This window comes from Thunnus thynnus, chromosome 10 (genome assembly GCF_963924715.1).
Source record: "Thunnus thynnus chromosome 10, fThuThy2.1, whole genome shotgun sequence".
NCBI classification, from domain to species: Eukaryota; Metazoa; Chordata; class Actinopteri; order Scombriformes; family Scombridae; genus Thunnus; species Thunnus thynnus.
In genome coordinates, this window is record NC_089526.1 from 15,691,575 (window position 1) to 15,708,874 (window position 17,300).

The 17,300-nt window shown below is 40.9% G+C and overlaps 1 protein-coding gene across 2 annotated transcripts in view; it reads right to left on the reverse strand.

The window, feature by feature from the left end:
• Positions 1 to 1,270: 1,270 nt before the first annotated feature.
• Positions 1,271 to 17,300, reverse strand: part of kcnn3 (potassium intermediate/small conductance calcium-activated channel, subfamily N, member 3) — a 47,605-nt gene continuing 31,575 nt past the window's right edge. For both annotated transcript variants that reach the window (XM_067601428.1, XM_067601427.1), the window contains exons 7-10: positions 13,879 to 13,989; positions 7,149 to 7,276; positions 5,229 to 5,298; positions 1,271 to 4,426 (exon numbers count right to left, since the gene is read on the reverse strand). In XM_067601428.1, coding sequence (XP_067457529.1) covers positions 3,995 to 4,426; positions 5,229 to 5,298; positions 7,149 to 7,276; positions 13,879 to 13,989 — 741 coding nt within the window. In that variant the 3' untranslated portion in view covers positions 1,271 to 3,994. The remainder of the gene's footprint in view (positions 4,427 to 5,228; positions 5,299 to 7,148; positions 7,277 to 13,878; positions 13,990 to 17,300) is intronic.

Below are 17,300 nucleotides of genomic sequence, written 5' to 3' on the forward strand. Positions count from 1 at the left end.
TGGAAAGGAGGACAAACAATTTTGCAGTTTGACTGAAGGAGTGACCAGAAATGTTTTTTTTACCACAAGTGTTCAGGCATGCTCATTTCAACAAGGACCAAACTGAAAATCAGTTAGCCACATAAGTGCAAATGAATGCCTACCCAGCAAGTAGAAAATGTCTTTCTTTCTCTTGTATTGGTGTTTTTATTTTAGACACCGTGCGTTTTAGTAAATTAAATTATTCCTGCTTGCTTTCAGTCGAGTGAAGTTTTGGCGGTATGCTGTATGCATACATGCTGTAATCTGTCTTAATTCTCGGTAGCAGCACTGAGTCATCTGCATCATTACATGTTCACTGTTGTTGCACTGATTGTTGCATGCCAAGTAAAAGTTGTAGGAGGTTTACCACAAACATAAACCTATAAGCAACACACTGATACACCCCTTCCCCAAACTATCAGTGAAGACACAAACCATTTTAGTTTTTGCTGAATACAACTACATTGAAAACAAACTGGAGATACCAATTCTATCCACATTTAGACAGTCTTTCCTAATAAGGTGGATTAACATGTGTAATTGGTCCTGGAATTTGACAATGGCCGGACCACAAAAGCACTTGCAGGTGTATTTTAAGTTAAAGGCCTATATTTCATATTTCAGGCATCATTTATATTTAGTTATATAGTTAGGTAATATATAGCCTATTGTGGCTTGCTCAAAACACCTATGTCATAGTTTTTCTATTCAGTAACCAATAAATAAGGAAACTATTTGAATATATCCTACAAAAAAACCTTTCAGTTGACCTTTTAACCTTTACCAAGTTGCTGTCCATGGTGCTTCGTCAAAAGATCGCAAAAGGAGGAGCAAGATGTCGTCCGCCTCATTGTTCCATCAAAAAACAGAAAATACCCAACTTATTATGTTCCATAAATGAGTTGACAGTAGTCACAGATGAGATAATCTTCTTAGTGAGAGATATGAGTAAAAATAGAGATACGGGTGACATGCAAAATAAGTAAAATTGCCTTTGGCCTTTCTAAAAATAGTCTTAGGTAATTATTCAGTGTGTAGATAAGCAAAATTAACCACAAGATTTGCTTATTAAGGTCAGACATTAAACTAAATGGGGAATACCTAATGAGAGATATATCTAATCTGTTGTTAATTCAATAAGTGGCATTTTTCTTAATCACCGCACCATTAAGCCCCCTTGGCAGCCGAGAAAGTACAGAATAAAATAAATAAATAAAAACCAGCCACACAGAAAACATGGAAGCTGTAATGTTATAGATATATACTTTATTAATTCTCTCTGATAAAATAAAATTACAAAATAATTTCAACCTCAAACGGCACTTTCCTTCTTCATAATTATTTAACGTATTGTTAATACATATATCATAATTGTCATAACGAATGAGAAGAATACTATAGTTTAGTAATATTAGATATCAGCTATAACTGCGTTTAATCATAATGGTAGAAAAGACTAAGCAATCCAAAGCTAGATTTCGTTAACAGCATACTGTACAATATTCCAAGCGTATGTAATTCAGTATTCCGGCCACAGCGTGTCGCTATAAGACAGTTTTGAATATTGTCTCCAATGCAAAGGGTAGGCTTGTCTCTTTTTCCATCACACCATTACAAATCCTCTCAGATATACCTTAGTCTGTCTATGTTTTATTTATTTCATGAACAGCTGTTCCTTCATGGCCATTTATCCTTTATAAGGTTTATTTGTGTTCCCTTGTGTTCATCCGAAGTCCACCTTGAGCTGTTTTAAAGCAGTGAAGAGCAGTCCATGTACAGCACTGTAACAAGTCCATGCCCAGATTTTCACAGTTATTCCCTCAGAAATATTGTCAAGATATCTGCAACGCCTCCTGCTATCTTTTGTCCCCAGTGACAGCAGCGTTCCCTGCCTCTTATTGAAGTCCATTTAAGAGAGAGCACTTTGGTTGTTGAGGTGTGTGTATTATATCTGTATGTACATGCGTGTGAGTGTCTGTTCTTGTGTCTGCATGGCAGTATAAGTGATCGAGCAAGCGAGAGTGTTTGAGTGTAGGTTCCTATTTCTTTACACAGAATACATTCATGATAACAGTGAGTTGTTTTGGGACTGCAAGCCTGAAAAAAAAATGGCAGTTAAGTAAAGTCTTCTTCCCTTCATGAAGGGTCATAGACTGACATACACTGTGAAAAAATATTAATCACATTAACTTATAACCACACAGATAAATCAGTGTTGGATTAAAAAAAAAGTCAAATTACCAATGTAAAAAAATCAACATTTTAGAGATTTTAAGTAAAACATTTTTTTCAGAGAATGAAAACAAAACAACAGATACATACAGCATCTCAACCAACCTGACTCCACAGCTACGTCTACATGAAAAACAAGATCATTTATTATTGATGGATAACGTTCTGATTGTTATTATAACTGTCTGCAGTAGAACTCTAGGTAGAAACATTATTTTTTAATGACATAAAATGAGAAGACCCACTACATATGGAGCATTAAATTTGTGCAAAGCTCCGACTAGTCGAGTCAGCGTTTCAAATATATAATATATAATATATGTGATATCATCTTGAACATTAATAGACCAGGTTGAAATGCTAGTTTCATGAATGCTTGTTTTATAAACCATCCCAATAGTAATGCACTTGATACAACTATTAATTGAGTTTTTCCTTTTATATGAAATGTTCACAGAAATTAAACAAAATCTTCTACAGTCTCATTTCAGTACAGCAAGCATACAGGTACACTTTAATGTCAGTTAAACTAAACTGGTAATTCAATCAATAATATGCAGTAATAATGCAATAATAAAGTCCTGTTATAGTTGTGTTAGCGCATTTTATCATCTGCTACTATCTTTTTCATCACAAACAGATGTTAAGATGACTCATGTCACTCAGTATCTGCTTATTTCAACTTGATTTGTAATTTGAGTAGTTCAGTGAACGGTTACAATTGAACAGTTTAAGTGTCACAACTATGCATTGTATGTCTAAACTACTGCGTTACAAAAAAAAAAAGAAAGTTGTTTGGATGAACATTTTTTACAGTGTGTCGACATTGCTTGGCAGTGCTCTGTGGAGATTGACAGTGCATCCAGTGCTTGGCAGTATAGGCTATAGTATTATCTGGTGGGCTAGTGCATTAATTTCTTTATGTGGGTGCAAATAGGGCCTGCATTGTGAAAGATTGTGTACTTATGTTTGTGCTGTGTTAACTTGTATTGCGTGGATGTGGAGTTGATATAATGCGTGTGTGTGTGTGTGTGTGTGTGTGTGTGTGTGTGTGTGTGTGTGTGTGTGCGGTGCATGCCACTAGTTTTTTTTAATCGTGGTCGTATTGATCGAACCTTCTGTTAAAGGGATGCTCGTTAACACACAATTAGCATTCAGATATAAAATACATCATAAGGATAAAAAGTCATGGTCATTAATTCCTGATGAAGGGAGAGAGAGATTGGGAGAGGGGGAGGGAAGGAGAGAGAGAGAAAGAGAGAAAGAGAGAGAGAGATAGAGAGAATAAAGGCCTTTTTCAGTAATTAAAGTGGATTCCATTTAGGAGCTCTGAGTTCATATAATTATTCCTCGTTATTTCTCCTCCTCTCTCCTTCCCCCTCCTCATCCTCTCTACCTCCATTCCTCACCCTCTTGACATCCTTCCTCCCCCTCACACCTTTTAGAGTCTCCATTTTATCTCCATTTTTCTTCTTCCTTCCCTCTTCAAGGAAAGCGCCCCAAAGTCCCTAACATGTCTCATCATTCATACTAGCCATCCATCTTAATCCCATTATTTCTCCTCATCGTCCCGTCTTCATCCCTCTCACTCGTGGAGCGTTAGTTTCAGAGGATTGCCTCACATTTCTCTCCTTCTCCCTTGTTCCTCTCGTTTAGTCTGTGGTGAGAGGACACGCACATCCCTCTCCTCTCTCCCTGTTTCCTTGCCGTATTTGTCCTCTCCTGGTCCTCAGAGCTGTCTTCAGCAGCTAGAGGTACAGGTGTTGGGGTTGGGACTTGCTTCCAGGCTCCCCTCTGGGCTCAGTGGTGGGGGCGACAGAGGGGAATCCAAGGCCAAAGTAGGGACCTGGGCTGAGGGTGGTGCTGGAGCTGTGACCTGGACTGGAGACATTGCGGTTGGAGCAGTGGTTAATGAACCTGCTGGGGACAGTGGGACCACAGCACCTCCCCCTCCACCTCCACCCCCTCCTCTGCCATCCCTCACATCTCTCTCTCGGAGCAGGTGGACCAGGGCGGCGTGCTGAGCACTGAGGGTAGCTGAGAGGTGGGCAGGCAGGGCGTTGAAGCCGGCGGTGAGCTGCTCCACCCGCTGCTCCAGAGACAGCATCTGGCGCTCCAAGTCCTCGCTGCGGTCGTTGAGCTCAGACATGAGCTCATACATGACACTCTGCATCTACAGGGGGAGAAGAGTAGAGAGGAGAGGAGTGTGGAGGACAGGAGAGGAGAGGAGAGGAGAGTGGGAGATGAGTCAGTGTACATGGAGTACTTTGAAGAAGGGAGACAGATTGCAAATACGTAAACAAGAGTGCAATGAGAGTTGCTTTATTGAAGCATGTTTAAAGAAAATTATTTTGAATGGAATGAGGGGAGACAGTAGAAGGAGTTAGAGGGTAAAGAAAAAGTAAAATGAGGGCAAGCACGAGGCTCAGGAGGAGTGAGTAAGACACTGAGCAAAAGGAAAAAATGTCCAAGAAGGAGGAGAAGCTGGAATGAAGAAGAGGCTGAAGGGAAGTCTCTACGTGGGTGTTATAACATTGTGAAGAAAGAGAGAATAAGAGAGAGGAGAGAGAGAATGAAAGGAGCACACACACACACACACATACACACATACACACGTGTGCTCACATTATCACTCAGACACCCACACAGTAACAGAAAAACAAGAGCACTCCCCACCCTCCTCTCATTTCCTCCTCACTCTCTCACTCAGTCATCCCTGTTTTAACACTTGTTCCGGTTGCTAGGAGACGCAAAGCCACAGAAACGTGCAGGTCAGCATGGAAACGGAGGAATGCTGTGCTGTATTTTGGTGGGGAAAAGGCATGCTAGGTATGCTAGTCCGCATAAATTATGTGCTACTTATTAACTGTATGATGGTTGTGTGTCAATGAAGTGTACGTCCTACATAAATGAAGAGCAGCGTGTGTGTGTGTGTGTGTGTGAATGTATCAACTGTGCGTGTGTGTGTGTCTCACCTTTGAGAGGTCCACTAGTGTGTTGGCTTGATCACTGAGTTTCCTCTGCTCCATTTTCACACTGCGTAATCTGCAAACAGGTGCACACACAGGCACACATAAATACACAAACACACATGCAAAGAAATGAAACACACAGTGGTCGGTCCAGAGAGCTAATCCCTCCGGGTCCCGATGACAACACTGTGGAGCGGTCACCTTGCCTAGTTCAGCCTAATTTCTAGCTGCACTAGATTTGAGTGCAGAAACACAGTAAGCAGAAGACATAATACACACATACATTTTTTTGTTGAAATAAGACAGAGACCTTAAAGGGTATGTTCACATTTTTTAAAGTCTGTCCTGAAACAATAGTCAGGAGCCCTCCTGTTCATACTGACCATTAAGAGATCCCTTCATAATGCATTTTCAATATAAGTGATGGGGGACAAAATCTAGTCCTTCTTCTATCTAAAAATATATTTGAAGAATTATTATAAGCTAATATGAGGCTTCAGTCATCAAAATGAGTAAAATCAAGTCAATATCTTCTAAAGTTATTGTCTTCTTAGTGCCAAATTTCCCGTGTTTGTTACAATCCTTCCACTGCTGAACAGGAAAACTGTCCATCAAGACACAAAGAGGGAATTTTTTACTAAAATGACTCTTACTGTGGAAGATCTCCACTTTATTTGACTAACTCAGATGACTGAAGCCTTGTATTAGCTTCAGATAAACTTTAAATAAATTTTTTCACAAAACTGGATTTTGTCCCCCATCACTTACATTCTAAGTGCGTTTGGGGGCGATCTTCTGATGGTCAGTATGAACAGGAGGAATGATTACAGCGAGCAAAACCTGTTTCAGTGTTCATTTGGGAACCTGACTGTTGTTTTAAGACAGACTTGAAAAATTGTGAACATATCTTTTAAGCTCTAGATAAACGAAAAAGGTAATTTTAATATTAAGAAACCTTCAGGGTAGTAAGGCCTACAGGGAAATAAACTAAGGGGAATAAAATAAAATAAATCATCTTTCTACGGTCCAATTAAAAATAGGAGCTCAACAAAATAATTACTGAACTACAGGTCTAATCTGTGTTCATGAAACAAACCCTGTGGCTTCCTCCATTATAGTGAATTGCAGACTGATTTTATGAGGCTGCACCCCCAGGTGAACTTGTCTCAATGTTACGCTAACATGGTCGAATGAGAAAATATACTCATATCCGCATAAAATCACCCTGTCACTGTGTTCACAGAGTCAGCCTCTCATCCACAGTCTACATGCTTCAGGATTAGCCTTTCTATGTTACAATTAAAAGAGTCTTAGGTCTAATGACTCTGGTTTTGAAGGCACTTGTTAATATTTTCAAGTCTTGACTGAACTCTTCGAGATCAAAGGAACAAGCCACATTAAAAGGGGCCACTTAATTTTTTGATGCTAGACAGAAGATATACAAAAATCCTTTAGAAAAAGAGCCTTTAACAAGACAACCACACTCATAGCCATTCAAAAATAACTGAACAACGATGCTGTGGGAGATTTCTGTCCTGTTGTTTGTATTTGTGTCTTCGACTAAACTCTTTAGCGAATTTGATATAATGGTCAGAGTGTCTCTAATAGTACACAATACACTGATTATCCAGTCCCACAACTGTATTTGCCTGGAGTGAACTGTCCCTTAGTAAAGGATGATCCATTTTGTGTGGCTGTGTGTGTGTGTGTGTGTGTGTGTGTGTGGCTGTGTAGGGACTCATGCACTTTATCTGATTATCAGCGTTGATTCAACCTGTGGGTGGATAGAAAGTGCAGCTGATTTCAAAGGCATCATCAGCTCAGCAGCACAGTTTTGTGCATGTACTTGTGTGTGCATGTGTGGGTGCATTTGTGTGTGTGTGTGTGTGTGTGTGGGTGGGTGTGTGTAAGGTGTGGCCTCACTGATGTATCGCCTGGAGGAACTTCCGCTGGTGTTTGCGGACTCTGGAGTGGTCGATCTTCTTCATGAGCTTGGTGTGTTTGTAGATGAGCCAAGTCTCTCTTAGCACGTTAGCCGCCGCGTTCTTTATCTGCTCCCAGACGAAACACACACACACACACACAAACAAATAAACATACACAATCATTGTTAGCAACAGGTAGCCCTTGGCAACTGAAGCAGGCAACAGGTTTGCCCAGCCCTGTTCTCTTTCTCTTTTTCCCTCCATCTTCCATTGTCTACATGCAAAGAAAAAACCTAAACCATCTTTCTCTTCTTACAGCCTGCCCTCATTCTCTCTGTCTCTCTCTACACATAACGGCTTGCTTGCCAATGCTTTTCATGCACGCATAAACAGCTCTCTCCTTAGGGAGATTTGGCAATGAGAACCAACGGGAGTCTCTCCCTCACACACTTCTCTCTTCTCTCGGTCTGTCTATGTGCCACATTATACCCATTATATCTAGACTAACTCAAAGGGACCACATTATCTTGACTGGTTTGAAGTAAATTCAGTACAGTACCACCGCAGTTCATTAAGCCCAGTGATCCCCCATTTAATTATGACAACACCCGAAAGAAACAACAGCAGCATGAGCCGCAGCTCTTAAACTAGCTAAGACAATCTTGTTCCCTGCAGAAGAGGAACATTAGAGAATGTAATGATGCTCACTTATGGAAAGCCTGATAGCCATCAGAGGCAATGGCCTGATGGTTATTTTCTCCCTTTTACTGGTCAGACATAGGCTTCAGTTGCATTTAGCTTTGTATCATCTGGATGTGAGATTGCTGTGATTCAATAAAATACTGATTCAAAAGGTCAGTGTAAGCCTCCGGTCCATTTATGCGGACACGGATCAGGATTCTGTTACATTAACTTACGTCCATATCTGCTCTTGTATGTTTCATGTACAGTGTGTATCTATAGATTGCTATGTAATTACAACACAGGGGTCTGACACCCGGCAAAAAAGCGCGGGTGGATACCATAGAGAAGGGAAAAGGGAGAGAAAATCTCTAAGGACATAAATTGAATGAGAGACTTCAAAGAGATGCTGCACTGAACAAAGAACAATTATACCCCCGTCTGAGGAGCACAAAAGACCCCGGCAGCTTGGCTAATCAGCACCCATCCACCGCAGTCAAGGGCTGCTCACACACATCATACACTCCTACACACACACACACACACACACACATGCAGACATACACACACTATTGGCCACAGATGAAGAGAGTAGGAGGCCCTGGGCCTTGCAGATGTGTTTTCAATGACACAGAGGAAGTCAAACCAAAAAGAGCTCATCTAACATACTATAGATGATATATAAGGCCTCTGTAGCAGCTTGAGTCATACAGCTAACTCGCCGTGTTGCCAATCATTCATAATGACAAATTTCTAAATTCTTACCTTTATGATGCATGTATACAGAGAACATATTCAAATATAGTATGTACATTTCATGTGAATAAAAACAACAAAATAAAGATATTTATGTATATTTATGTACATATTTATGTTCGGTTCATCATCACTAATGTGATTTGCATGTACTGTAAATCTTGGATTGGAGTATGAAACAAACCCTGCTATCCCATGTTTCTCTTTCTGAGCCTCATCTCTCAGTGTGTATCAATAGGATTACAGAACTCCCATCCATGTAGCGAGGACAGCCACTGACAGAGCTGCAAAGATCCTAAAGAGGCATCACAGCCATGACATATTGTCAGAGGGGCCCACGACACTGGTGACAGCATCTTTTTAAAAATCTTAATAGCATTGCTTTTTTTGGGTAGTGTTTTATGATAACATTCAAAATTTTAAAAAATGATATTTGCAACCAAAATTCAGTCAGTGATAAAGACATAAAGAGTTAAGTTGTCTGGATTATGTTTGAACAAATCACACTTCCTCTAGCTTTAATCATGAGCCAGGTTGCTGAAGACCACATTTAATATCCCTCAACATCCATCAACAGGCCTATTGGTAAATTGATATGTCAAATGCTGCTATTTATCAGTTGATTGATCACTGCAGGGTGAGTGAAATATGATAAATGATGGCATCTTGTGTCTGTCTGGCCAACTTGCCGTGGAAGTTTTCACACAAACATTCCAACATCTGTCCAGCAGTGCACAGTGAGCCTGTGAGCCTGTTTCGTCACTTTAATTCAACTTCACCCTTCATTTAAACGCTCCGAGGTGCTTCACGTGCAGATAACAGGGAGTGATAAGTCTCAACGTGAACCACTAAGATTGCCCCATGAGAAACCAAACGACAGCAGCAGCAGACATTCTTGCACCATATGGCTTGTACGTGGGCAGCCATGTTGGGGCCATATGGCTGGTTTGGGTCAAAGATCTGTTCTGCTGCTCCCCTACATAGCACACCTTATGGCAGGTACATGAGAAATCTGTTAAAACAAGGGGTTCCCATATCTCAGCATGTTGAGCGCTTGATGTCATATTTTGGAGTATAAATCAATCAGTCCAAATAGAAATATTTAAAAAATGTCAATACATGCAATACTGCAACTGTTATAAAACATTTTTTGAAAAGAAGCATGGATGAAATCTAGGACTATATAAATAATCTTTGGTGTCAGAAACTAAGACACTTCATTAGTTTACACTGAAAAAAGAAAAAAAAAAATCCTTGTTTGTTTTCCTTGTTTTTTCTGTAGTGATGGAGACCTTGTTTGAACATCAGAGGAAAAGCCGAGACGCCTGACCCTTCCTACCCAGGAGAGCCTTAACGACCTGTGTATGCAATTAGTAATTAGATGCTGCGGTGCTAGAGATACAATGGTGTTTTCTAGGAGAGCAGAAAACATAAACAAACAGGCCAATTACCTTGGCAACAACCTCCCACCTTATCCATGTGTCACAGTGACACATGGCCTTACCTTCTCTGACCTTCCCATCACAGGCACTTTGACAAAGGGAAGAGACAAGTCTCACACATGCACGCACACGCACAAATCAGATCATGCACACAACCACAAGAAAAATATCACCATCTTACCATCCAAAGCTGGAGAAGATGTGTGCATTCAGTTTTAAATAAAAGGATCAAACAAGTCCATGAAGGTCTGTAAAACATTTAATTAAAATAAAAATTGGCTTCCACTGGTGGTTTTATACATTTTTTGTCTCCTGAATGAGGTCATTTGGTTGATCACCATAGAGATCCTTCATAAATCTAGACCAGTGCTCCATTAAAGGACAAACTCAGGTTGAATTGGCAAAAAAAAGAAAAGGAAAAACATCAGAGAGATGTGTAAATGCATTCATTGAGTGACAAATTAATGTTCATTGCTGTCATCATACGTCTGCACTAATAATGATCTTTTTGGCTTGCTTGTGAATTAAAAGGCTGTTGGAAGAGGAGTTATTTTTACTGTGTGGAGTTGAAGTGAGCTTAGTAGGAATCTTCAGGGGTTAGATTGCTCCCATTTGGCTGGTGGTGTAAACACTGGAAGGCATTGCAGCACCTCCTCCTTGGCCAGAGCCCAGAGTGCACTCTGAATATTCAGACAGGGAGAAGCTCTGAATATGCCACTGGGACTTCTAAAAGTGCTCTGAATTAACCAATGGTCCAGTGTGGAGGCAGGATATGCATTCAGAGTGCAAATGTATAGGAAGACCTAATGTTTTCAACTTTGCAACGAGATTAAAAAGCTTGAAATAAAAGTACTGACCTCAGAAACAGGCATGGTCAGCCATATTCAAGTGGTCAATTGGCTTATTGCTTCAATGAGCGGCAGTGACATCGTAGCACCATCAAAAGGAGGGAGACACCACTCTACGGACTTAACGCCTACAGTAAAGTGTGTCATGCTTTTTCCAGTCGAGAGCCCTGTGTGAGTGTTCGGGGCGATGCACTGACCATATGGACTCCCAGCGATGCTTTGAATTAAGTGCCAGCCTTTTAAACACACCTTTAACACTCTGCATCAAGACAACAAGTCCTGACATCAAACACAAGCACTTACAACCTCACACACACGCTCGACTTAGTGGCTACATTAACTATTATTTAATTAACATCCGTGTTAATCCTATCAAACGGTGGGGAAGACTTCACTTCATTGAATTGAAATTAACCCATGTGCATTGAACTTTGAATAATGTTTTTAAAGCACATCGTCCTCCCTGATAAGGTTATTACTGTAGGTCTTCTGCACCAAATCTGCATCGCACAAGACTTTAACTTCAGTCCTGTCGGGCACGTCTACATTTCTGATCTCATGATGAAAGCAGAGAACACATGAAGAAGTTAATTTGCTTTAGTTTTTTTTAAGGATCTTACTCTGTACTGTGTGGGTGCTGGTGAGCAACCACACCCAACACTTTTTGCACAACACATGTGTAGAGATATAGACACATCAGCATCAAACATTGACATTATCAGCCGCATGGTCCATTGGCTGAAGGCTGCACTATTTGGCATTTAATTGACATTCTTGTTAATCCTTCAAAGGGAAGGAAACACCATTTTCACTGAAGTAGAAAGCCAGTGTGTGCGCTTTTCTGTCTATTCTTGTATATGTGTGTGTGCATATACAATGATGGCAGGATGTGGAGTCTATCATTGCATTATTCATCATAAGGCCTTGAGTGATTGTACTCTCTTGTTACGATGATATAACAGAGAATGGCCCCAGCCATGTTAATCAATGTGCATACAACAGCTTCAATCAATGATCTCTCTGTAATAGAGGGCAGGAGACAATTACCACCGCATAAACCGGAGACCCTTTGAAGGAAATGTCACCATGCACGCTGTATTGTGTTGAATGAAACTCCTTTACTTTGTTAATTGAGGATGATATTGATGTTGAAAATTTGTGAAAGTTTAATCTACATATTTGCAATGAATGGTACTGCAATGACTAAAAAAAACTTCAGGAACATGAATCTTCACAACCTTTAGATCAATGATTCCCACATCCTACAGTTACCAAGAGGAATGTGGAAATATTGAGTGGGAGAATGTGAGAATATCAAAACTGCAGTTTAAAAAAATATATCCACACATGTGATTAACAGGAAAATAAACACACAGGTAAGATTAAAAGTTAGTTTATGGTTGATCCTCAGCGTGTTTAATGGCACAATAACCAGCTACGGTAAGTGCCAGCACTGGACACGGCCTCTGACCAACCTGCGATGGTTGTAATTAGAGCTGTAATGATTAATCTATTAATCGACTAGTCAATTGACAGAAAATTAATCTTGATAATTGATTAATCCTTGGATTCATTCTGTCATATTTCAAACACAAGTGCAAAACATTTTCCGGTTTCAACTCATCAAATGTGATGATCTGCTGCTTTTCTTTGTCATATATGACAGTATATTGAATATCTGAGAGATTTGAACTGTTATTTTTTTCACTATTTTGTAACATGTCATGATTAATCAAGAAAATAATCAGTAATGAAAATAATTGTCAATTTGCAACCCTAGTTGTTATAATTTATAGCACATGCTGGGAGAGTTGAGAGTGCATGAAAACTAGTTACAGTAGAAACTGAACAGGGAAGTTGAAGATTGAGATAAATGATTGAAACGTACAGTTCTGCCATTCTAAGTGGTATGAATAGCAGTTTGTATTCAGTACGTATTCAAACTTCACCAAACCCATTGAAAAAAACCCATAGTAAACATGGACAATTCCAAGATGTCTTGAAAAAATATGAAAAAATAATACTGTGACAATATCCTCTTTTATATAACTAATCGTGTTGAATGATATCCAGTTTAACATCCATTCTGCTTTAGATGGTCAGTTGAATTCCAGCCTGTAAATAATGTCCATGCAAACACACACTCAAGCACACACTCTTCAAAGTGTTAAACGTCTTGTGAAAATGGACTTCGGCCAACCTGGTCAGAGACTGAAGGGAGATGAGGTGAGAGCCCCGCGCCAGAATCTATTCCACTTGTCTGTCGATATTTTATCCACACTGAAATTATTGATCACCCCAACTCAGTCACCCAGATACCCTGCTGCCATAATGTACCCTACATATTTGATATGGGAGCTATTTTTAACACTTGGGTCTTTCAACTGTATGAAAAATTGAAAAGGACCGGAGGAGGGAAGGAGGGAGTGAGAGATGGAGGGAAGGAGGTGGGTAGGGGGCAAGGAAAGGAGGGAAAAGGAGGAGAGGAAAGGTGACATATAGAAAGAAAGAAAGAAAAAGAGATTTACAGTAAGAGAGAGAAATGTCAGGGGGGAGTGGAGGTGGTGGGGAGGAGAGATGTGGGAGGAAAAAAGATCGGAGAAGGAGAGAAAGGGAGAGACGGTAAGTGACCGAGCAACAAAGAGATGACCTTTTATTGCCTTCGCTCACTCAAATAACATGGCAATCTGTCACAACATTACAAGGTGATAGTGTGATGTAGTAGTTGGGGAGGGTGAAGGGGGGGCAGTGGAAGGACAAGCTGTTTAGCCAGGTTCTCAACCACCTTGTCTGCAAACCCCCTCCTTAAAAATCCAAAAATATAGTGTAAAACCCCCCAAGGGATGATTGCACATAACTACTGTACTTAACAAATTACAGTTCTATTAGAAGCCCAAACCTGGTGCATATAGAGAATGTGTGTTTTCTTTTATAAATTATATTTACTCATTCACACTGTGCGCAAACACATCAGCGACATCACAGAAGCCTACATACACACCCTCTTGGTGAGTTGCGTGTCCATCATGAAGTTGTGTACATGTTTCTCGGCCTTGGTCAGCTCCAGCTTCCTGGCTACCACGGCAACCACCAGAGCCGTACAGCCCGCACCCTGAAAGAGAGGAGAGAGGAGGAGGAGGAGAAAGCAGAGCACTGAGTCAGTCAGTCAGTCAGTAAGGGGGAGGAATTGGTAAATCGGTGGCTTTTGGCCGGGGAATTAGCCCAGATGATTGAAAGGAGTGAGGACAAATATGAGGAAGGGAGTGCATGACAGAAGGAGAAGCGAGTGGGGGAGAGAGGAGAGGATTAGGAAGGACAGTTCTGTTCCAGATCCACATTTCTTCATGTTGAGAGGCAAGCCAAGTCTATTTTCACTTCCAATCCATCTGGCGTGAGATCCCCTCTATATCGCCTCTATATGTAGCTGAAAAATATGTCCCCGTATAGACAAAAAAAAAAAAAAAACCCATCAAAGATTGACACCACCTAATTTTATTTAATTAGATGCTGTCAATCTGAATTACATGGTGTCAGTCTTCTCCTGTCACTGGATGCTCGCAGGCCTGCAGGAAGTGTAAAAGTGTTAAACATGGACCGGTTTGTCTGTATTCCAGCTCGACCCACATGGGACATATGGCAAATTCATTTGGGAGAGAGTGACAGCAGTCTCTCAACCAGAAAGACATGCTTGAGAGGAGAAGAGGAGCGGGAACACGAGAGAGGAAGACAGACTTAATTAACTTTCCGATTAGACACTGTTTTCAATGGGGCTGTTGAGTGCTCACAGGTTCCTCTGAAGGGGCAGGCACCGAGAGGAAAGAAGGAGAAAGGGAAGAGAAGATAAAGAGAGCGAAGAGCTATGAGTAAATACGAATAGGGAAGGGAGGAAACACGGAGGGCGGTTCGGAGAGAGGGATGAGTGCAGGGAGGCGAGGGTGTGTGCACTCAAAAGCAGGAGAGAAAGATGGAGAAGAAGGCAATGTTAATGAGGTCACATATCTCCTGATAAGTAATGAATTAAGATTAAGAGTTGTTTAATGAAAATGTATGAGTGCTCTTCCTTCCTGCTTGTGAGTGTGTGCATCTCACAGTGGGAGAGAAAGAGAGAGAAAGAGATAGAGAGTGAATAAAGGCATATAAGGAGAGAAACAGCGAGTTAGAGAGTGAGCGAGGGAGCATGCAACATTTTGAAGCGTGTAGGAAATAGCCAAGACTTCAGCGTGCACACTCTTGAACGATAAGACAGGTTTGCCAAAAATAACTTTGGCTGGGCTCAGTAAAATGTAACGCACAAACAGGCATTAGTGCCCACGTCTATACACTCATCCACTCTATTTGTGTTTATTCAAAAACTATGAATAAAATATGATGAGAGCCGATGGAAAACCCTCAGAGCATTCATACATGTCTGTGCTTTAGGGAAAAGAGCCCTCGACCAATTGCTACAGTACAGTATGTACCAGTGTGCAAGTATGTGTGTGTGTTTTTGTGTGTGTGTTTGTCCTCTTTGGTCAGAAACAGTGGGGTACTGATTGGTTTGTCAGAGGGGGTAATGTGTGTATGTGCGCGCATGATGGTGTACGTGCACGTATGAGAGTTTGTTTGTATATAAGTCTGCATCCGTTTCCGTTTGATTCCAGCAGGGTTCCCTGTGCAATCTCCACAGATTGACACAGCTGATGAAGGCTGTGCTGCTGTGATTTGTTTCATATGCCTGGGTGTTTCCCTTACTTCCTCCGCTACAGTGCAGCCTTCTACCTAGCTGTCAGAAAAAAGGGAATCACCCATCTGTGCCCCTGTGCAACATTTCCACACTCCAGGTAGACAACTGCATCTCTTTGGTTTCAAAAAGAAAAAAAAAAAAAACAGCAGAAAAATCAGTTTCCCAAAGAGGTCAGCTGGAACATGTAGAGGAAAAATAGGTGTATTTCAAACACTAAAAGTGTGAAATTTTATTTCCTCAGTTAATGCACACAATACAAGCACTTAGAGGCTAAAAGAAGGCAATAAAGGTTGGAATAGGCAGCCACTCTGCATCTCTTTAACCTGACGACATATCTAAGAGCTACCGCAGCTCAAGAAGCTGAAAAAAATGGAAGACAAACAAAAATACAAACCCACATTCATACCAGCATGCGTGAATGAAACTGTAAGCAACAAATACACACTTGCATGCCATACATAAACTGCATTATCTGATATGTGTTGTAATTTAGACACGCATACACCTTTTTGCTGTATATAAGTGCAACAAATGTACTTAAACATGTTGTGGTACCACCATCCACCCACCCACATGCACACACTAACACACACATATACACGCTAACACCTGGCACACCCCCAGTTAGCCTCGGGGCAGTGGTATATTCCAACATTGGTAGCCTTCATGTGTTGTCATAGTAACGACAGAGAGAATTTCTCCTATAGAAACTCATTAAAATTATTCTCAACCAAGAAAAAAAAAATAATATCCTGTTCTCTGCTCTCGACCTGTCACCCCTGCCCCCCTACCCTTCTCCTCCTTTTTTTTTTTTAATCTTCTTTTCACTTCACTTCCGCAACCTGTTTTCCCACGACCTGCTGCGCCCGGTCTCCCTCACACATAAAAGCTTCACCTTTCTCTTTCTACCTGCAGCCTCACTCCTTCTCTGATGATCAACGAAAATAAACCTCTCTGAACACTCTGATGAGTGTAGTGAGCGTGTTTGTGTGTGACAGGGGAGGAGAGCGTGTGTGGGAGTCACACGAAGAGTGTATGTCAAGCTCTGTGTCAGTGTTGTGTGGAGGATGCAGTCTGTAGCAGTGGGCTTGGGACGTTCAGCATCCACCCCCTGATTTGTGTCTTTGTGTGTGTTCACATTACAGTGAGAGTTGTACACTGTCTCAAACGCCTATTGGATGATTTATCCAGCAAATGGGTGTCTTCTGTGTGCATGTGTGTGTTTATTCACACATTTGATGGACTGTACAGTTAAGAAAGGTGTGAGCTGGCAAATATAGAGGTTGCACCGTGAAGATGAAAGAATAAGTGCAGGTTTTTGGCAGTTTTGGGGATGTTTAGTTGCACACTTAACTAGCAAAACATCACAACACACATTAGAAGAGTTTGACTTTGAGAGTTATGCTGAGGGTTTTAAATCCACTCTCTTGATTTTTTGGGAACCAGAACCCAGAATGACATTAAAGCAACTGCGTCTTCAGGCACTTCTGCCCTGGCTTCAAAATTCAGGCACGCAGGCTGCTGCTTGACTTTAGGCGTGCTTTAACAAAACACACTCAGCTCATGTGCAAAAAGCCTAGGCATAAAAGTCTGTAAATGGAATACAGACGATTTCCACAGAAATAATATTAGTAATAAAATGCTAATAACATAACAGCCTATTATCTAATTTTAACGATGAAACACAAACAATTCGAAAG